Source organism: Panicum virgatum, chromosome 3N (assembly GCF_016808335.1).
Source record: "Panicum virgatum strain AP13 chromosome 3N, P.virgatum_v5, whole genome shotgun sequence".
Lineage (NCBI taxonomy): Eukaryota > Viridiplantae > Streptophyta > Magnoliopsida > Poales > Poaceae > Panicum > Panicum virgatum.
In genome coordinates, this window is record NC_053147.1 from 22,998,111 (window position 1) to 23,020,027 (window position 21,917).

Below are 21,917 nucleotides of genomic sequence, written 5' to 3' on the forward strand. Positions count from 1 at the left end.
GTCGCGATCATCTTGACACAAGCACCACGCTCAGCACTCGCCTCTGTCAGCTTTTCCTCTAGCAGAGACCTGGGAGCTTCCCTCCCTCTCTCGCCTTGCCTGTACCCCCTCCTACAGGCGCCTCCGGTGCAAGATAATACAGTGCCCTCGCACACCCCCTTGCTGGACGTACGGCCCCGTGGCCGGAACCAGGATAAATCCGTGCGTTACTGTGTTGCCTCTTGCATCAACATCTGGGACGAGGAAACACGCAGCATTTACTAGTTGGGATCCGGACCCCCTCTGGGACGAGAAAACACGCAGCATTTACTAGTTGGGATCCGGACCCCCCGAGTCAGGGCACCGACAAAATTTTGCATGACAAGGGGGCCATAGCCCTCTATGGCCACAAATACCCTCCGCTAGTGGTATCTACTGCCCCTTTTCTTTTTCTTGGGCGCATGGGAGGGTACACCAGATACCAAAGTAGCGGAGGGGCCATCGGTGTCCTGCATACTGCGTCGACTTAATCGTGATTTAATTACGTCACTTCGTTCCCGTCGACTTGATCCACTACTCCAGCACCCCTCATCACCGCCGGTTCGTAAGGAGTATCACCAACGGTTCAGGAGGCGTTGGATTTATATCGTTGGTGATAGCGGGGCCATCACCGCCGGTTCCAGAACCGTTGGTGATGTGCACCCATCACCGCCGGTTCGTATCTGGAACCGTTGGTGATGTGCACACATCACCGCCGGATCCATTTGGAACCGGCGGTGATAGACTATCACCGCCGGTTTGAAACAAACCGGCGGTGATGGGGCGTTTGCGATGATGTATTCTGTAGTAGTGATCGCAAAGGAGTACTCATATATAGGATGCAGAGGATAGAGAAGACTGTCTTTTAGCCTTCTCGTGTGACAGAGAATTAATCACGTGTTGGATACCGATACAATCCTAATCACCTGTTGGATACCGATGCAATCCGCGTAGAAGTACGAGGAAGCATGTGAAAACAACGAGGCGGCCCAATTTATCTAAAAAAGCAAGAAATCATCATGCGCCCAAGAGAAAAAAAAGAGAGAATATACTATCTAAAGATTGAATTTTGTCTGGCTGCTGCCTAAGAATTCTTGCTAGAACATGTTACCGACAATTTTTTTAATCTAGTGAAAAATTTATTCTAGGGAGAATGGAAAAAGAATTTTCATAAAAATTAATGTAGGAAAAAATGAGTTATAAGAAAAATACTTTAGTTATCTCTTGACGCGGGCAATGTCTTATGGGATTCCTGTCCTTTAGACTGACCCCAACAAGGGCGGCAAATGCATTTTGCCTCTCCAATCTCTATTGTGCGTCGGAGGCATCTCCTCCAACAGACCAGGCAAACTCGGGAGGCAAAGTGCGTCGGAGGAGAGAGGCGATGCAAAATTGCAATCCCTCTCTCCTCGAAGGCATACCCTGCTGTTCTGGGAGTCCGCGGCGGCGCGGGGCTGCCGCGCCGGATGGAGGCGGAGGCGCGGCGCGGCGCGGGGCGGAGGCGCGTGGCAGGCCGGCAACTCGTGGCGTGCGGCGGACTGGCGAACGGAGGCGGCCGGCGAGGAGGAAGACCAGAGAGAGCTCTGCTCGAGCCACCGCCGCCGAACCTCCATGACCTGAGGCTGAGCCGCCGCGCTCCGCCCCTGATCTGGCCGGCAGAGGGAGGGACCAGAGAGGGAGGGGCCGGCTGGAAGAGAGGAGTCGCCGCGCCGGAAGGGAGGAGCCTCCACGCAAGGGGCACGCGCACGCCGCCGTGCAAAGGGCCGCCGGGGAGGGAGCCATCGGGGGTGGGGGAGGGATGCGTTGGGGGGAGTGAGCCGATCTGTGCGAGTTGTACGCGCTCCTGCCGGCGCGCGCGGACGGAGCAGAGGCTGCGGCCGCGCTGCGCGCAGGGGAGGGAGAAGGAGTCTGCCGGTGCTCGCTCGATCCGCTCGCCGCTCGTGGTGGTGCGGAGCTCGGCCGGCCAGCGGTGGCGGGGAGCTCGCCCGCCCGTGTCGGCGCGTGGATCCGCGGAGGGAGGAAGCCGCGGAGGGAGGGAGCTGCGGACGGAGGGCGCCGCGGAGGGAGGTGGCCGGCAGCGGAGGACAGAGGAGGACGCACGACGAGGAGGCCGAAGCCGGAGGAGGAGGTGGCCGGCAGCGCCGGAGCTCGAGCAGGCGGGCCTCGCCCTCTCCCTGCGAGCTCGCCGGAACCGGGGCGGAGCGGTAGGGGCGGCACCGGCGGCAGCTGGAGGAGAGGGAAGGAGTGGCGGCGGTGATTTTGCATCGGCTCTGTTGAAGACCGGATTTTTTGCGTGCTCCATTTAAATACTGTACATGAGGCAAACTCCCCAATGCCTCTCCTATTTTGCGATGCATTGTTAGAGTCAGTCTTAGGTGGTGAAATGGTGATACCGGCGCCGTTCTCTCCGTTCAGCAGTCAGCAAAAGAAAGGCCGCCGTGGGGAGGCGAAGGCGAGCGAGAAGGCGCCGCGAAGCTTCCCGGCCTCGGAACATCTGACCGAGACTGACCACGCCGCGCCACCGGCCACCTCGGCATCCGCTCCGCTCACCACTCACCAGATCCAATCTACTGCGCCAGCATTTGGGCTGGCCAAGCTCCGGATTATAATATTCCCCGCGGCCCCTTCCTGATGGGCCCACGCGACTCGGACAACCTGGGCCGTGCCGGATTGCCGGGCTGAATACCTACTACCTGGCGGCATGTCAGTTAGGCCCCAGAAATCCTATACATCTTTCACAAGATTTTTTCTTCCCCACCTTTCAGTGTTTGACATTCGTGCAAAACATCTCGTCCGTTAGATCTTATCAACCTTAATCTTCTTTTTCCTCCTTCCTCACCCCCACCGCCGCCGCCCGTAATCCGCACGCTGTGCCGCCGCCCCCACGTCGCAGCTGCTGCCTCCTCACGGCCACCTGCTTGGTCACGTGTGTGTCGCTGCTACCGAGCCAGCCTGCTTGCTGGATGGCTGCCTGCTCTGTGGCATGGTGCTGCGGCCGCTGCAGTCTGCTACCGCCGCGCACTGCTGCCTGCTGCTACGTCGAGGCTGCCTGCTGCTCCTGTGCGGGAGCGCTGCCGCCCCTACCGCCGCGCACGCGAGGAGCATAGGGTGCTCCGCCTGCGCAAGGCCCTGTACGGGCTGCGTTAGGCACCGCGCGCGTGGAACATCAAGCTCGACGCCAGCCTCGCGTCGCTCGGCTTCACCAAGTGCGCCACCGAGCACGCCCTCTACACACGGCGGTCGAAGGGAGGCCTGGTGATCGTCGGCGTGTACGTCGACGACCTCATCGTCACTAGAGCTGAGCAGCGGGACATCGACGCGTTCAAGGAGAAGATGAAGTCGATGTTCCGCATGTCAGACCTCGGCCTGCCCACTTACTACCTCGGCATTGACGTGGAGCAGGGGAGGGACGTCATCACGCTCTGCCAGAGCTCCTACGCTGGGAAGCTGCTGGAGCGGAGTGGGATGGGTGAGTGAAGGGTGTGTCAGACGCCCATGGAGGAGAAGGTGAAGCTGTCAAAGGACAGCACTGCCCCCTTGGTGGACGCCACGAGCTACCGGAGCATCGTCGGCGCACAGCGTTACCTCACGCACACGCGGCAGGACATTGGGTTCGTCGTGGGGTACGTGAGCCGGTTCATGGCGGAGCCGCGGGAGGATCACCTCGTCGCGGTCAAGCATCTGCTCCGCTATGTGGCAGGGACGCGCGACTACGGGCTCGTCTACCCAAGGAGGAGCAGAGGAGAGCTGGAGCTGATTGGGTTCAGTGACAGCGACATGGCGGGCGACGTTGATGGACGAAGGAGCACGACTGGTGTGCTCTTCTTCCTTGGAGCGTGCCCGATCTCCTGGCAATCGATGAAACAGAAGGTCGTTGCGCTGGGTACTTGCGAGGCAGAGTACATTGCGGCGGCGACGGCATGTTGCCAGGGAGTTTGGCTGGGGCGGCTGCTGGCAGAGCTCACCGGAGAAGAAGCTCGGGCACCTGTCCTGATGGTGGACAACCAGTCCGCCATTACTTTGGCAAAGAACCCCGTCCACCATGACCGAAGCAAGCACATCGACACTAAGTTTCACTTCACCCGTGACTGCGTCGATGGTGGACAGATCAAGCTCGAGCACGTCGAGACTGCTCGACAGCTTGGGGACATCCTCACCAAGCCACTTGGGCGCGTTCGACTCACAGAGTTGAGGACCAAGATTGGAGTTGAGGAAATCAAGCAAGAGCAGTGCAATTAGGGGAAGGATTGTTAGATAATTACTCTTGCTCTCGCTTGTCATCATGCTTGAACAGTAGTGGGAGCTCCTGCTCCTGTGCTTGCCATACCTGGTCTTTTGACTTGGGCGGCAGATGGCGGTAGCATATAGTAGTGGCTGCAAGTTACTATATGGCAACATGGTAGCAATAGTTGTAGCAGTAGCAAGTAATAGTAGATGCTGCATTACACTGTAGCCATACCCTGTACATTGACTGGCTGTGTCTATAAAAAGGAGAGCAGCTGCAGCTCACAAGATTAAGCAGCTCCACTTCGTGTGCTCTTCCTAAGTCCTTCCTCTCATCTTCTTCCTCCACCTGCAAGCAAGGGGGTGTTGTGTGTGTGAGAGAGTGCCAACATGTGCCCCATCTTTTAGTCGGAAGGGCCAATAGATCTGTGTTCATTTGTTAGTGCAAGTAGAATTGTTCTATTGGAAGGAAATTATAACATTTCTGTATGCAAGAGCTTAATTTCAAATTACTACTAGATAACATGGTAAAGCTGGCAAGTGTAAGTTCAACCAGTACTTTTTTCGCGACTGTGTCTGAGCACGTTTTTCATTAAGAGAAAGAGAAGCAAAGTACAACATACTAGTTGGTTTCGGAGAATGGAAACCAACCTAGTACACAGAGTTAGACTATTACACGGCAGTCGATGTGCGACCTGGTAATCTACCCACTGATGTACACGGGTGTCACCACACCGGTTGCCAGAGTGTCCAACCCAGCCGGCAACAAAGCATCGAAGGCCTCACATGGGTGTCACCACCCCGGCTGCCAGAGTGCCTATCCCCGCCGGCAACAAAGCATCCAAGGCCTCACAGTGCGAAATAGTGAGGGAGGAAGAGAAAACTTCCTCAAATTGCTGGAAGGATGAGGCATCCGGCGGATGAATGTCTGAAGTGAGGCCCAGCTTCCTCATCAACACATTTTGCACCTGAACCGCTGGATTTGTAGCACGATGGCGCGACTTCTTTGCCAACCTTTCGCTGCGGCGGATGGTGAAGTCTTGTGGTTGCTGTCGTGAGCGCCGTCGTGGCGGCGAGGCGACCAACACGGGTGGGGGAGCCTCCGAACAAACATCATGTACAAAATTAGCGACCACTTATTTTACCAGCGAGCTGGCATCAGGGAACAACTGTAACGGAAGAACCTCGCGTGTTCCCCGCGCCACCGTGACATTGCGGCGAGAGTACACCTGTAGCGGAGGAACAACCATAGTGGTGGTCTGGTGGGCATCCGCCGGCGGCGTACCAGGAGGAACATCGTCCACCGTGGGTTTGGCCGGACCGAAGCCTGGTGGCCAGTCCTCATCATGCTCCGAGGCTGCGCCGGCCTGTGTGTGCTCCTGCTGAGATGGCACCGGAGGCGAGTCCACAACCCGCAGAGTGGGGCACGGTGGTGGTGTCTGCAGCACTAAGTCGGCGTGCTGGGGCGGCGCCTGCTGCCTTCCAGGAAGGTTGCAGGTGTAGGACACCTCCGCCGGTGGCACATCCTCGAGCCGAGCGATTGCCGGAGCAGCATCCAGGCTCAGAGGTGTAGTTCAACCAGTACTAAAGTAACCGTAAGCTATAATCACTATAGAAAGTCCCTTAGTGTACAATTCTCAGCTAACAGTAAGAAAGTTGAAACAATAGAAAGCCATCGGTTTAGGTTTCTTACAAGGTAGAGATCGATATAATCCAGCTGCAAATCCTTGAGCGTCTTTTGTAGCGCTGGCCGAATCTTATCAGGAACCAAGTCTGTGCACCTGAAAAAGCAGTCAAATATTGGATCACATTCACATATCAGAATATACTATTAATTTCTGACATTTAGGTATTCGGAGGACAATATGTAAATTGCGGATACGATTACCATAGTTTTGATGTTACAAACAAATCTTTACTGCTGATCCCAGCCTCCATTGCAGCTTTCAGTCCTTTACCGACCTGGTTGGCAAAGGATGTTTTACGACATATATACACCTTCTACTAGCAAGGTTAATACAGAAACATGATTTTATTTTGATGTGTACCTCCTTTTCTACTCCGTACTGAGCAGCTGGGTCCACATGCCTACACCCAGCCTGCAAGGGTAACGAGAGATTCGAAATTAAACTGAATTAGAAGCAGCCATTGCAGAGTTCAGGTTACAAATCAAATAAGCATGGTGAATTCTTCAGAGAAAAGCCTGCTGCTGATATATGGCACTACAAGCCTACAACAGAGACGGCCTTTAAGCTCTTTACTCCGTTTAAACAAATACATTCATATATTAATTATAAGTTCCAGGTTTCAATTTCAGCAGTCTAACTGCTAATAAAGTATCAGCAAATCATTATTCTATTCAGTATCTAGCACAAACCAGGACTGGAAGAAAAGGCTTCCTTGTTTATTAAATTCCCAGTCACACTGCAAAAGGATGTAACTCTATACACAAATACATAAAGATAGATTTAGTGATAATTAGCATGATCTCTTATAACTAAAAATTGGAATCCGGCAGATCTACCGCTCAGCATGCTTATGCTGACCGCTGGCCACTATGCTGCGCCCTGTTTACAGCCACTAGGGTCCACGTGATTTACTTTTCCTAAATATGGAAGTCATTAAGAAAGTTTGGGTAGGAGAGACATGCAGAGCCATACCTCAGTGATGGCTGTCGTAACAGAGTGAGCGGTATCTGAGCCGGCTCTCCAAGTGCCAAGCCCAACAGCTGGGATGGTGTGCCCGCTCTTCAGAACGAAGTGATCTTGTTCTCCTTGCCCCATAGCCTGTGCTCTCGCCATTCCAAAACCTCAGTGTAACACCTACCACCTTCACTTCTGCAAGTCTTCTTGATAACTTTGTTCTGCAGGACAGAGATGGCTGCGCGTGCATATATACAGATAGAACTTCAGGAAGAGATGCCACGTACAGCAGTATCAAGGGACACATGGCTAGCCATCAGAATCTAAAGACAACCGCTTCCCCATGCACGAAGCACAGGTGCACTGGACGAACATGCCAGAGCCCATAGCTGGCTAGTGGTACAATAAAATACGAAAACGAAGTTCTTCGAGAAAGAAACTAGCTTACCTACCATATTTCTTATTTCTCTGAAAGATGACGAAGAGAACTTGCTCACACTCTGAAACATATGGATCTATAGAGGGCTCAAAGAACCATTTGCAACAGCCGGACCTGCCAAACTTCTTTTGCAGGACTTACCAGTCGAACTTTCTAGTGTCACTATTATTCATCCTAAACCAGAATAAATAAAATGCTATGCTATACAGGCTACAGCCCCTCGTTGCGGCAAATCCTCTAGGGACTGCAAGAGTTCTTACAGATGGACAAAGTACAAACAATATTTACTTTTTGACACTACAAAACAATATTTACTCTAGAAATAGAAACAAGAAACGCTGTGTGCACGCTGTTGGGGGCACTGAAAAAGAAAATGAATAAATGCATGTGGCTAATATTTCCTCAAATTTCCACTCCTTGAGATCCCAGGAGTGAGGCTCAATCTCGTAGATGGTGGCCTCTTTCACTGTCTATGAAAGTATAGGCTATGTGATCTTCAGCCTCCGCGAAGTAACCAAATCACTAGCTCGGACCACTTGATTCATTGGTGTTATTACTACTGTCATCCAAATTATGTCCTTCAGTCGTACAAGCATCCAAGTGTGCCGGTTCAGGTGGGGTGGTGGCCTCACCAGGAGGCTTTTCCTCAATCTTCTGTAGCCCAGTGTATCGCGCAAGATCAACCCATTGCTGCAGCAAAAAGAATAGGCAGTGAGGAGATGGAAAAGGCACTATTATGTGGTAGTGTTAGTATCTTGTGTAAAGTATCAGGCTTTCAGCTTGCTTAAAAATTATACGGGTTTCCTCTTAAGATTGCATAGAAGCATTATGAATATTAAGTACGATAATGCATAAGTTAACAGACTGCTATCGCTTCCAGGGTGTAAACTTGGTTATAATGAGCAGACGACAATTGGCTCATACACTCTCAAAAAATTTAAAGAGCCCAATAAGAACTGAAGGAAGCCAGAGAAGGAACTCAAGGAAGTTTGGTTTCCTTTAAAATATTTCCTCATTTCGTTTCATTTTCCACAAAAGGCATTCCTTGGTGGTATGTGTTATAAAAATGGGCATACGGTGAACAAAAATTAAGCAGAAAATTAAGGCATCACCTATATGATCTACGTGTATCAAGCTAAAATGATAAGCAATCCAAACAGGAGAAAGTACATGAATCAGAATACGGGGCGAAAAAATCCAATAAACTTACTTATCCATTTTCTTGCACTATAAAAAATATGATTTCTTATTATAAAAAGCTTGAAAGTACTACTGCAACATGCTCAGAGAACAAAAGAAATGGGAAAAATGTTCAACCTGTGTTCCCCAGTATGAGTTCAATGTCCTCGCAATGAAGGACAACAAACCAGCAATAAGTGGTTGATTGTAATATGTCACAAGGCTCTCTCCTAGCCGATACTCCACTAGACCAGCAATAATCTACAACACAATTAGTAAAGAAATTCAGAAAAACTATGCTAGTCCAAATTACTCCTGCAATTATGGCCAATGTCCGAATAACCTCATAAACTATTTATTTGGTTTGATTTACTTTCGCAACTGTGTTTTAGTCCAATCTACCCCTTAGGAAATGTGATTTTGAGGTGATAGTGGACATCATAACTTATATTAAAAAAATATTATGAAATTTTCATCAATATCTTTTGTACAATTTTGTATCACTAGGGCTAATTTATTAGATGTCCTAACCTATCAAAATAATGATGCTAAATTCATAATGTATTTTATTTAACATAAGTTATGATGTCCCTACCAGTCTACAAATTTTCAAATTAAAATTCAACTTGTGAATGGAGAAACAAAAAAAAAGGAAAACTCTTGTTAAAAGGAAGATCGGACCAATTGACATAGTTAGAGTTGCATGAGTAAATCAAACCAAAAGGTATTTTAGGAGGTTGTCCAGACTTTGGTCATACTTGAGGAGAGTAAACTGGACTTTCTCCGTAAATAATTTCCCATAATAAATTTGTTCACTAGCAAACTGTATTGCAAAAGTTACATCCATGATCTGGAAACAGATCAAATTTTCATGGCCTGGCCGTTGACCTGTTCAGAGATATATGCCATAGTTGAACTGAAAATAAATCGAGAATAAGGAAGAGAAGGCTTTTAACCATGGCCTCAACAGCACAATCTTGTGCTGTACCGCTTGGTTAAAAGGAAAATGAGGGGCAAAGATCATATGATTGAACCAAAAGGAGCTGGGACCTCATGAACTTGGCAAAACGTGGGTCTTTTTTAAAATATTGAACACTTCATGATGCTAACTTCTAAGGAATAATTTCGAAGGTGTTAATGGGTAAAATTAGTCGTACCATGTACCCAAAATCATTAAGAAAAATCAGTACAATGCTAGTGACATTCAGGTAGAAAGAGATTAGCCAAAATGCTGTATAAACCAAAAAATGGAACCTAGGTCCTCAAATCAAAAGTAGGTTATTTCCATAAACTACCTGATACCGCAAATTTGCTGATGTTCCAAGAAAGCAACTATAAACAGCTGCTGACTTCCAGATAGGAGATCTCTTCCTTCCTGATTCCACTTTTTCTGAAGGTTTCACTATTCCTCTGGCAGCATAAACCAGATCTGAGGAAACTCCAGCCCCAACACTAGAAATGAAACCTACACTGGCAAGTTTCAAACCACCAACTAACACTGCTGCAATTCTTTGCTTGATACTCCAATCCTGACCCAGGATATTCTTTTGGAACGCGTTATCTGGCAATGATCCTAAAAGGCCTCTGACAAACTCCAAACTCTGACCAGAACCATCATCAGCATATTGAAGGACTGAAATAGTAGGAGCAGGAAGCCACACTGTAAAGAAATCAACGACGGATCCTCTTATAGTATCTGTGAGGACATAGTCAATTTCTTCAAAAAATCTTCCTTTCCGTCTTTCATACTGCGCTAGTAGAGTTGTCGTTATTGATATAGCCTCTTCAATAGCTAATCTTTGAAGGAATTTAGGGTCTGCCAACAATCTTTCTCGGAAACCCTGTAGAAATTGATTTTTAAAACAAAGTTCAGCCTAAGACATGATTTAGACATCACTAGCTTCTGATAATCATTTTGTTTATAGATCAAGACAAGTGTATGCATCAAGGAGGTGTGTTCAGAAACATCAACTTATCAAACTGATAGGAGAGGGAAGGACTTAGTGAAGTGAAAATGGCAAAATAGTCTTACTTGAAATCGATGAATCAGTTCTGTCATAACAGGGTACTTCTCAAGGTCAAAAAAGTTCTGCAATATCTCAGGGGAAACTACACCAAGATCTATTCCTTTCTGAAGATCCTGCGATGTTCAGTGCAAGAGTTCGATTAGCCAAACTCAAATAATATATGTTGCTACAAAGCACAGAAACATTCTATCAACCGAATAAAGATCCTGCTACATTGAATAAATAAACATTTGTACTCAAAGGAGAAAGATTCTAATGTCTACATTTTGTTAGCTACTCTTTCTCATGGCATGGACTCAAATCATATTCAGGACCTGCCTCCTGCTGGGTCCCCAATACAGTGTAATGACCCAAACCTACATACAACTGACCAATAAAAGACCTCAAAGAATTGCAGACAAATATTCTATGCAATTTATAGCTTTTTTTTGCCAAAATCATGGCCAGTAAAGATCAAGCAGCAGACCTGAGGTAAACCTTCGGGCCTCCTACCAGCAGCACTCATAACTCGAGCAATTTCAGCACGGTCAAAGCAATTTCTAGTGCAAGGTTTAGCCGCTGAATACCATAAGAAATCAGCAATAGGGACTTCACCTTCATTCCTTATAACCTGTCTTTCAGGATCAAGCAGTACCACAACCTGGTCTTTCTTTGGCACCTTTTTAGATATTCTGCCAGGAACACCACTTCCTCGTGGTCCGTACATAACGTGGCTTGCGCCCGTCACAACAATTAGCAACCGTGAATGATCTCCATCATTAAGTTCTTTCGTAATAATCTGGGAAATGGTATAATCATCAACTACTCTTGTCTGTTCTAATAAATATGAGGTAGTGCCAAACAGAGAGTCGTCCATTGATGAGATCTTGTCTATTAATGACCGGCCTGAGCCAAACATGAAACCAGAGATGAAGCCTGAGCCAGCTGGAGGGGCATATGCTTCTCTTTCGGCTTTTGTGAGAGCTCTAATCCCATCTGCTTGGACAGTTCTTTTTACCTACTCAACAAAGAAACATTATATTCTATCAAGTTGACTGATTTCCTTTTCAAAAAAAATCAAGTTGACTAATGGAAGTTGGAACTTGAAGCTAATAATTGCACAAAACAAAGTATATAAGAATAACATGCAAATTCAGCATTCAGCAGAATACACATCATCAGTCAACAGTCATAACACTACCGAGAAACCGTATAGTAAATTTGCAAAGATAAGGTTGTTTTAATAGTTTGTATGGAGTTGTCTAGATACTAAACCATGCTAATGCCATGCCTGCTAAGTAACTGTGTAAAAAGCTGCAGAGAGACTGCATGATGTTATATGGAATAACAATGTATAACAAAATATCTAGCGTTATCTTTCGAGATATAATGGAAAGCTTTGCCAAGATTCAAATATTCAAGAATTTGAAGACTTGAGTCACTGGTGCTGAATGGTATTGGTAAAAAAAGGGTGTCCATATTATTCACATACTAAATTATTAATTATAAAAGCTAACAATCACCTCCAGTGGCGTTCCACAAGCAATAAGCTTAATTCCAGTATCACGACAATAATTCAGAAGAGGTTCATACTGCTGCCAGAGCTCCTGCGGCCAGTGCGATGTGTACAGCTTTAAGATTCTGCCATCAATCCTAAATAAAGCATAAGCTTGTCAATGTTTGCTGAAAGGGAGTCTGGTACTTACTTAAAATACATTTTCCCTTATAAACTAATTGTTAACCAACATCAAATTAATGTTAGGCTTCAAATTAATCGTGATCTGCAAAGAATGCTGCCCCTTTTTCATGACAAGTATCACTCTATTAATGCTCAGCAAAGACAAAAGTTATGCATTTGTTACAATAAGGGTTTCAACTTTCAAATCATCATGCGGAGTTGTAGCTGGTTTTCCTAGTGGGTATTGGATAAAATTCCTGGCGAGAAACATTGTAACCTGAATTGGAAACTGAATCCAAGTAGATGGACAGTAATGCCAGGAGGAGCTGATTAGAGACTGGTAAAAAAAATTGTATTGTGATCGAGAAAATAATACCCTCTTGGAAGATAAAGGTTACCAACCAAGCACTGGTACACCATCCTAGTTACCGTATTGTTAGTCCGTCGAGTAACAAAGATACTTGTACCTGTACTCTGGTATTTCTGTTTTAAGTAATGGAAATGGGTATGGCCTCAATTAAAAAAAAGGATACCCAACTTTTTGGCTCAATTAAATGGATATTGCAAAGTTTAATCACTAAAAGATATATTGTTAGCAAAAACAACTTAAGCACAAAGAGTAATCCAGCCAAAGGGTAATCATCATATATAATTTTCATTTCTATAATGAATTGGATGTCCTAGGAGGCAGGAAACAAGAAACATAAAAAAAACATACAATACAAATCTTGTCTCAACCATACTATACATGACCGCTACATCAGTGTAATTCTTAGTTCTTGCCATGGAAAAGCTACTAGGTTCGCCGCACAGTGCTAGGCACTTCTTAAAAACTAAACAGCAGCCTCACTTTATATGTTGACCCAGGATCCTTTTTCGAGAATGATGATAATATATATAGGATATATAGGAGGTCAGGTGAATGACCCATTCGGATTACAGACAGTACAAATTAAGCAAAGCACTATAGCACAGGAAGGAAAAATCTGGTGTGGGCTATATGATACAAATCAGGATTTCAACCCTTTACTATTCAGAACAGTAAGATTTTCATCCACTGCCCAAACAAAGGCAAAGGAGAAATCACAAACACTGTCCGCTATGACTCGGCATGTAAGCTCCAATGATTCTGTCAGATGACTGTGAGGTTACAAAGTACAGAGAGTGCACACTGTTGTTGCTTAAGCTGATAGCCAAGATCCTTGTGTTCTTAATTGAAGATATCATCATCTAAGTGCATTCAGAAATACTCGCTTTCCTTTTTAATCGCATGATGGTTTGCATAGCATACGTTGCCTATAAGCTAATACATTTCAACTATGCATAGATGCGCAACTATCTGTGAAGTCCCTAAATGACGCTGGGAAATAGACATCAGAATTCTTCTTCGAAACACCAGTGTTTCTGGCCTACCAAAATATTTTTGTGGAGACGAGTTGCATGTGTTTACGAAACCAAAGCTACAATAGCAGAAGAAATTCACTAGCAGAGCTAAATTTCCCACAATTTTCACTAGCGTGCGAACAACTAAAACTATACCAAGTAAAAAGCAGGAGAACAGCACCGCACCTCCCGTCCATGAACTGGTCGAGCTGCTGCTGCAGGTCGCAGGGGAACGCCTCGAGCGCGAGCGCCAGGCCCCTCCCGGCGTCGGCGCAGCGGCCCGTGAGGCCCCTCACGATCTCGAGTTCGAGCGCGCGGTCGTCGGGGTCGGGCTCGAGCTCGGCCTCGCCGAGGTACACCACTCTCGCGGCCGCCAGCTTCTCCCACACCCGCCCCCGCGCGTCCCCCGCCAACGCCTCCGGCTCCCCGAGGACCGTCGCGTCGTACACCCTCGACATGGGCGACTCGTTGGGCTCCGCCTCCGCCTCCGCCTCAGCCGTAGGCTGCGTGGAGGGGGAGGGGAGCTCGTCGGGCGGCGCCGGCGTGGACGGGATGTCGGCGTCATCGGAATCAGCGGCGGCGGAGGGGAGAGTGCGGAGGACGGCGGAGGCGGCGGCGATCGATGGGACGAGGAGGAGGAAACCGCGGCGGTAGGTTGCGCAGGCGGACACGCTGCGGCGGGTTGAGGAGGCGGCGCTGGTGGCCGCGAGGGGTTTGCAGCTGCCGCCGAGGCGGGAGCGGGGAGAGGAGAAACACGGTTTGAAGGAGGCGGCGGGGCTCTGAGGCGGCGCGAGCGACGACATTGCAGCTCGCGGCCGGTGGAATTGCAGCCTTGCAGGACTGGAACTCTGCGTTCTGATCGCAAGGGAATGCTCTGGCCTCGGTGACGGTGAGGATAGTGGATGAACCGCGAATCACAATTTCACAAGGCAAAAACAAGACTAGCGCAAGAACCAAAATTCGCAAAGCCTTTTAACATGTGTGGATAAGAAAAGATGACAGCCACAGGTTCCGCTGCCTGCCCTGTCAATATCCACACCATCCATCAACGTGTTTTCACGCTGAAACCTGAAAAGCGGTTCGTTATATCCATCCACAGTGACAGTGAGTATCGTCCACGGCACAATTTCAAGTGCATAGTTGCTTTGGTACACAGCAGTAATCGATGCTCGCTGGGTTGTCAGTTATCACAGAGAAAAATTTCGCGTATGGATCTCACTGTCTCACACATGCTAGTTCTCACCGAGCCGAGAAGCTCGTCTGCCGCAACCCAGTACCACGAACTGCACATAACTCGTGGCATTACAACCAACCCAAGGTGGCAAAACTGGGGAGAAATCAAGAATGGTCGTGTCGCTGAACGTCGGAGCAAAATAGACCAAAACCCACTACTCTATACTCTCTATACAGACTGGTACATCAGTTACCCCTGTTTGCATACATTTCTGTTTCCTCTGCTACCTTTGTCCACATGTTAGCAAAATGGTCGGAATATGAGGCCTGCAGAAAACAACCGAAGAGCAAAAGATTATGTGGTTAAACCATGTAGCTATATCTGTCACGTTCCCTTTGGTCCGCAAATGTACTAGGGAAATGGGAATATCCATAGTATTTTTCTTTGCTAAGCAATGTATAATACTCGTACCTGATTTACAACAAAACCTTTCAGCATCTCGGTGAAATCACGGCGCCTTTCCTTGTCAAATCTTTTTATTTCAATCTTGTTGTCTTCCTGCATTGTCAAAAGGCAATATGGTTTCAAATTTCAGTCACAGCCATTGTGAAACCTAGCATTCCCAGAGTACAATAAAATTTCTGCAGCAATTCCACAAATATGAGATGTCAGAGTTGGCTATAACAACTAATCTGACTCGACTAAATATCCTTCTATTCTCAGAATCAGTTGAATACCCTCAATATATGCTCGAGTACCACTCCATTATCAGGATAGCATCCCAAGAAGATGAACTTCTAGTTCTAGGCTTTCATAAATTATAACTGCCAGATTAAAAAGGAAACTGGGAAACCAATGACTATAATGCCAACAGCCATTTAAAATTTTCAAAGCTTTGAAAAGATTGATTTGCACTGGGAAACCAATGACTATGTAATGCCTACAACAACAGCCATTTAAAATTTTCAAAGCATTGAAAAGATAGATTTGCATCTATATCTAAGATCTCAACTAGTATCATTCTAAGCTGAAATTAACACGAATAGTACTACATCTTAAACAAGTTCCTATTTTGTATATTTTTTGCTGTAGTTATGAATGAAGATATGGAATGGATCAGCCAAAGGATGTCGGGCCAATTGGTTCCGGCAATCCGGCGGCACTCCGGAGGTCGTGGGTTCGATCCCCGGAAGGGGCGAATTTCCGCCTCCGGTTAAAAAAACCCCCTCGCCTGCCTCATGTCCAAAGCACCGTGGAGCCCGGCCTAACTCACAAGGCGACGGGCCCCGTGTACGGGTGGGGCAGGGGTTCGGGGGTTTTCTTGGCCTGCTGTGAGAAGGTCATTCTACCTCTCAAACAATGCCGTGGGGGCGGTCTTACCCCCCGCAGGTCAAGTTTTTTTTTAAGATATGGAATGGATCAGGAGTAAAACATCCTTATGAAATGGACCTCAGTATTTTAACTACATCTTCCGCCAATGTAACAGCAAGTTAACACAAATTCTAATTTCCAAGTTTGCGATTTTAATATTGATGTACAGAAACAGCATTTCAAGTCAGTATTTATATACATCAATGCTCTACGGAAATGCTAGATCGTATAGCTCGCAACAATTCTAGTGAAGATTTCTGCTGATGTTAGCCATCAAATAAAAGGCAATAGAGAACCAATATGCAATTAAAACAGTTTATATTAGGCTTCAAGAATATGATGACTTTTCAATTATCCATTTGCAACCACCATAAGAGTATAAATTTAATCATACTGATTTGTTAGATGTGCTAACTTGATTAAAATACGAGCTGAGCATATGCCTATAAACAATAAGATAAAAGATGTTAAAATAAAAACATGACTCAACTTACAACACTAAAAGTTAAGAGATGGGCACTTCTTTTTCTGTACCTAAAACCATTAGGTCCACTTTTAGTTTATTTTCCTGGATAAGCTCACACTCAAGTTTTTTCCAATCAGATATTTTAATTTAAATCTTTTTTCCAGGTCACTTACCTTAATGCTTTCATATTCTCTTAGTGCATCAGTTTTGGCTGCTTCTGTTGCTCTTATTGTTTCTTTCAATCCCTCTACCTTCTGATATGTTGACCACTCATGCCCCATATCTCTTGCTGATGAAGATTCAAGTCTCCCTGCCCTGGTATGCAAGGAAAACAAATCTGCTGACAAACTTTGCACATGATGTAAAGCATTAGAGCGATCTGTAAATGCATGATTGACTGATATCATAGCCTCCAAGTACTCATGGATACTACCCTGCAAAGCCATAAACAATGTCTGGTTATATTGAGTCAAAGACAATTCCAATAAAGATACTCAAACAATTTGGAGTCCACAAGATATCAACATACCAGGTGCTTCACAATTTCTGAGTTCAATTTTATCTGGGATCTGCTCATCTTCAAAACAGAATTTGCAAAATTATGGATTTCACCAGCTCGTCTTCTCAGGGAATTACATGTTGCCTGCTCTCTTTCAAATTTTGCCAGTTTAATCAGTGTCATGCCCAAGTGACCCGTAGTTTCTCTAAGATCATCTTGTGCTTTAACAAGTGCTTCAGCCTGCATAAAGTACAAAATTAGAGGATTAAGAGAGCAGTTTTCTATGCTTCATATAATGAGTATGTAACAAATGGAGAGGCACAGTGAATACCAATACACGCAACTGAAATGTTTCACATAGTAATAATTTGAGTGGACTAAATACCTGCTGTGATGTTGTGGTGAGCTGCTGCTGCAAGTCCTCGAGCCTGGCCTTGTGCGCCAGGAATTCTGTGTCTGTCTCCTGCTCCACAGGTGGAGGCTTTGTTGAGACCAGCCCGTTCACCACAGTCTGCTTCAGACCCTTGAACATCCCAAATAAGTCCCTCCCAGATTTGGCCTGCACCAGCGGAGCTGCAGCATTCACCGTGGTAGTCCAGTATCGCGGCGCCTCGGGCTGGAAGGCGGGGATGGCACCAGGCTCGGTGAGGAAAATACGGAGGTCGGGGCTGTGGCCGACAATTGGGTGCGCGGCGAGGCGGCAGAGGTAGCGCTGGAGCGCGGCGCACCGCTGGCTCACGAAGTCGTGGCGCTGCATGACCTGCCCCTCGAGGACGCTCTTGTCGGGCCGGGCCGGGACGAACAGACCTCTGTGGGCCGCGGCGAGGCGGTCCGCGAGGGCCACCACGTCGCGGAAGCGCCGCCGCACGCGGACCTCCCCGCCGCCGCCCGCGAGGCGGGTGGTGATGAGGTAGGTGAAGTAGCTCCCGGAGCCCGGGATCACGCCGCCAGCGGCGGGCTCCGCGTGCTTCTTCGGATCGGACACGGTGATTTTGGCGAACACCGAGGGCGCGGCGTCGCCGCGCGGGGCGGGCTGGCGGGCGACGCTGGGCGCCGGGGCGGGCGAGAAGTCGTCCTCCTCGAGGAAGTCGTCGATGACGAAGGCGTCGTGGTTTCCGGCGGCGTTCTGGGAGGGAGGCGGTCGGAGGAGAGGGTCGGTGGAGGCCGACGCGGTGGCGGCGGTGGACGAGGACGAGTCGAGCGCGAGGGTTTCGAGGTCGTCCGCCGCGGCGGAGGCGGCCGACGACGGCTCGGCTGCCATCATGGCTGCTTCGCGAAGGTGGGTAGGGTTTGGGCCGGGGGTTGAGTGGGATCTGACTCAGCGGAAGGCCGCGAAGAAACGATCGGTCGATGGGCGGAAGGAGGGAGGAGGCGCCGAGGCGGGTGGTGGTGTCGCGTGTCCCCGCCGCGGGTATGCGTAAGCAGGGTGGACAGCTCGGTTTTGAAGAAAGCGGGGCCTCGAGTTAAAATAACGAACTGTTCAGCAAACCGTTCTTTGCAGCGTGATCGTGTGAATGTGTGATACGGTATTGATAAGTTCGGATGTGAAGTTATATTCCGGTTCAGATTTCAGATGCGAAACATTAAAAGTTTTAATGTTTAAAACGGACGCGTAGTTCCTCTGTTCTTTTCTAATGACACAAACCACGGCATAGCACCTAGTATTATCGATTTACCATCAGAGACTAGACTCTCGTTCATTGATTCGTCACAGAACTCCTAGTTCAAAAAAGAAAAGGTTCGAGCAATCAGTTCAAGCAAATTGCACAGAATATGATGACAAGACAAACAGATGACATCTTTTTGCAAAATATTCCGGTAGTAGAACTGATAATTTATCCTGAATTCCCGACTAGCATTTGAAATTCATGTAGAACTCAAATGTCCACCATTTAGATTCGAGCTCCAGCCAGCTGCTATTTACACAGAGCACGAAATGAGGTACAACCTAAAAAATTCATTTACCAAGCATTTCCCAGCTAAGGCCAGGCTACCAAAAGGCAAACTCCGAAAATTGTATGTCATGGTATTAGTATCAGATATCGGAGTCCTAGATTTCAGTAGGTCTCTAGTAGTATCAGAGCCAAAGCCATATACCACATTTTGCAGTCAGCCAGCAAGGGAAAGGAACACTATATTGACCATAATGTCAGGCAAGACTGCTCTGTCAACCAGTGACACATTACAATATTTTTCATCAAACATCAGACAATTCACATCTAGCAATGTGACCCAGATTACTTGCAGCGGGTATGATTTTCAGTTTTCAGGAAGCACACTAGTACAACATACCAGCGCCACCAGCCGTCCCATCTAAGCAAACTACCACTAGTCAGACACATATCTGGCAGGCAGCAACCAAAAAGGTGCATAGTTCAATACCAAAATACATTTTGTAAAAAAAAAGGTACGAACATCTAGCAAAGTGACCAGATTACTTGCAGCGGGTATGATTTTCAGTTTTCAGGAAGCACACTAGTATAGTATAACATACCAGCGCCACCAGTCCCATCTAAGCAAGCTGTCACTAGTCAGACCATATTCATCAATATACAGTTTATAAAAACAAAGGGTACGAAAAAACAGAAAACCTTGATCATATATCTGAGTGATTAAACAATATATGTCATGCAAACTCAGCAGAAACCCCACAATAGTATAACATACCGGCAGCTTGATGTAAGATAATCTCTGCAATGGTTATGCAGAAACGTGTAACTCTAAGATTAGCTTACATCAACCAGGAAAATGTTGTTCAGTTGCTATGGGCAAATGATCAACTGATCATAGGAAACAGGGTAATGAAGTATCACTCATCTCTGGAGCTAAAAAAAAAAACAAAAAATAGGGCAAACCTAGCCGGCTAGCCATGCTAAGGTCAAAGTCCCATGGAAGCAATAAACAAGGGAAAAAGGGATACATCTTTGACCGGAATTTCAAAAATAATCTGTCAAAAGTTTCCTGGGCAAATCATTTATTCGGAATCGGGTAATGTGTCCAATCTAGTTATACTTAGAATTTTCAACAATTTTCCACTTCCATAAAAATCTAATGTAGTCTGAAACAACAACAGAGCAGTCCAAAATGATTTCTCACAAGGACTTCTTTGTCCTGATTGTGGTCCATCCTAATCTTATTTCATCTCTTTCCAAAAAAAAAAAAAAATTTCAGACAGAATCAGCAGTTAACAAAACAGAGCTTCAAGCAAACAGTAGATGATCAAACAACAATCTTCATGACTCGAGCATGATTTTAAACAGAATATATAAGTCATTTAACAACAAACATCAGGTAAAGAACTCAAGATTCACACATGCCATTCAGCACTCAGCACCCATGGGTCATCATGAATTTCCACAAGAAAATGGAGTATAGCAAATGAATAATACCAACAGAACAAGTGAAACATATTACTATATCATCAGTTCATAACACCATTTGTATTGATATAATTCGACATCATGAACTCACGTTACTCGAATACTTAGCACTAAATCGAATCATAAAGTAAAATCTCAGGATAGATTTGCAAATCTTTGCAAAAGCCGGTGCATGATTGAAACCAGCACTAAGCCAGTAGATATGTAGGTACACAATACGAATAGGGGGAAACAATAAGCTACAGCTACAGGACTAGATCCACACAATTTCCAGCTTAAGACGAACTTCTCGAGCGCAAAACCCTACCAGATCTTGCCGTCCGCAGCCTCAAACACCAGATCCGGGTGCGACGAGGAAGGACAGCAGCCCTTGGGCAGCGCTGTTGCCTGCGGCCGCGTTGGGCTCGTCGAGGAAGAGGTCCTCGGGCACGCGGAACGCGCCGTGCGCCGCGACGAGGGCCCCGCCGACGAGCAGCCCGGAGATGATGAGCGACGCGACGGAGGTGAAGAAGAGCAGGACGAAGGACGCGCCGACGAGCCCCATCAGCGTCTCGCGGTCGGAGAAGGTGCGGCCGAAGAGGACGACGGGCTGGTCGGAGGCGCGGAAGAGGTAGAGGAAGCACCAGGCGGCGAGGAGGCCCAGGAGGATGAGGAGCGAGAAGGGGTGCGCCAGGAGCGAGGCCCCCAGCGCGAAGGCGACCACGGCGGCGTAGTTGACGCGGAAGTAGGCGAGGTTGCGGCGCAGGCGGGAGGTGGCGTCGGAGACGGAGTCCGGCTTGGAGAACGCGGAGCGATCGAGGAGCTCCCCCCACGGCCGGCGGTCGGACAGCGAGCGCCGCGCCGAGTCGGAGACCCGGCTCAGGAAGAGCCGGAAGGCCGGCTGCGCGATCGGCGCGTCGGAGCCGCCGGCGGTGGCCGGGGACGATCCGGGGGCGGGGTTGGTCACCGGGAGGAGGGGCGGCGGCGTCGGTGCGGAGGCCATGGCGATGGATTCCGATGGGAAGCGCGTGCTACGGGAGATGGGGAATTGGGGAATCCCTGCTGCTGTTGCGGTGTTGCTGCCTCGAGGAAAAGGTTTGCCTGCCTCCTTCCGCGGTTGGGTTGTCTCTATATGCTTGCTTGGTACTTCAATATTTTTGGTCAATGACAGTGGGCCAGGGTGTAATAGGGGAGATATGTCAGTGAGAGGAAACTTTATTTTTTATTTTTTATTTTTTTGAAACACTAAACTTTATTTTTAATTGTCTTGGGTCGGTGGATGATTTGGACCTTGGACCCGACTTTCTTCGTATCAACGCATTCTGCTTTCGAGCGGGCACCGCTGTGTATCAATTCAAGAGCCCTAACTACTACCCGCCCGACCATTCATCGACCTAATGCCCCAACTCATTCCAACTCGAAGTCACGACGGAAAATGATATGCGACTTACATGCCGATCTACTACCATATCGCCCCAA

At 47.6% G+C, this 21,917-nt stretch overlaps 4 protein-coding genes across 5 annotated transcripts; 1 reads left to right on the plus strand and 3 right to left on the minus strand.

Annotated features, from left to right (window-relative positions):
- The first annotated feature begins 3,513 nt into the window (after positions 1 to 3,513).
- LOC120667679 (secreted RxLR effector protein 161-like) lies at positions 3,514 to 4,257 on the plus strand. The gene is made up of 2 exons (XM_039947706.1): positions 3,514 to 3,901; positions 3,977 to 4,257. Exons 1-2 carry the CDS (start codon positions 3,514 to 3,516, stop codon positions 4,255 to 4,257), a joined length of 669 nt encoding a protein of 222 aa, XP_039803640.1.
- A 1,121-nt stretch (positions 4,258 to 5,378) lies between these two features.
- Positions 5,379 to 7,025, minus strand: LOC120667680 (aldo-keto reductase family 1 member C23-like protein). Its single transcript, XM_039947707.1, has 5 exons — positions 6,903 to 7,025; positions 6,291 to 6,341; positions 6,131 to 6,204; positions 5,936 to 6,023; positions 5,379 to 5,768 (listed from the first exon to the last, which is right to left on the minus strand). Exons 1-5 carry the CDS (start codon positions 7,023 to 7,025, stop codon positions 5,379 to 5,381), a joined length of 726 nt encoding a protein of 241 aa, XP_039803641.1.
- LOC120665173 (protein RETICULATA-RELATED 5, chloroplastic-like) lies at positions 5,891 to 18,617 on the minus strand. Of its 2 annotated transcripts, XM_039944634.1 has the most exons (16): positions 17,465 to 18,617; positions 17,110 to 17,319; positions 16,754 to 17,014; positions 15,215 to 15,301; positions 15,018 to 15,069; positions 13,756 to 13,969; positions 12,032 to 12,161; positions 10,996 to 11,526; positions 10,535 to 10,642; positions 9,798 to 10,343; positions 8,641 to 8,763; positions 7,337 to 8,013; positions 6,903 to 7,122; positions 6,291 to 6,341; positions 6,131 to 6,204; positions 5,891 to 6,023 (listed from the first exon to the last, which is right to left on the minus strand). In XM_039944634.1, the coding sequence occupies exons 1-12, from the start codon at positions 18,341 to 18,343 to the stop codon at positions 7,846 to 7,848; spliced, it is 3,309 nt and encodes a 1,102-aa protein (XP_039800568.1). In that variant the 5' UTR covers positions 18,344 to 18,617; the 3' UTR covers positions 5,891 to 6,023; positions 6,131 to 6,204; positions 6,291 to 6,341; positions 6,903 to 7,122; positions 7,337 to 7,845. The 2 variants fall into 2 exon arrangements, with proteins under 2 accessions (XP_039800568.1, XP_039800567.1); XM_039944633.1 differs by lacking the exons at positions 15,018 to 15,069; positions 15,215 to 15,301; positions 16,754 to 17,014; positions 17,110 to 17,319; positions 17,465 to 18,617 and having other exon boundaries at positions 7,333 to 8,013; positions 13,756 to 14,434.
- Positions 18,618 to 20,462: 1,845 nt separating this feature from the next.
- Positions 20,463 to 21,551, minus strand: LOC120665174 (PRA1 family protein B2-like). The gene has a single exon (XM_039944635.1). It carries the CDS (start codon positions 21,439 to 21,441, stop codon positions 20,788 to 20,790), a length of 654 nt encoding a protein of 217 aa, XP_039800569.1. The 5' UTR covers positions 21,442 to 21,551; the 3' UTR covers positions 20,463 to 20,787.
- Between the last annotated feature and the right edge of the window lie 366 nt (positions 21,552 to 21,917).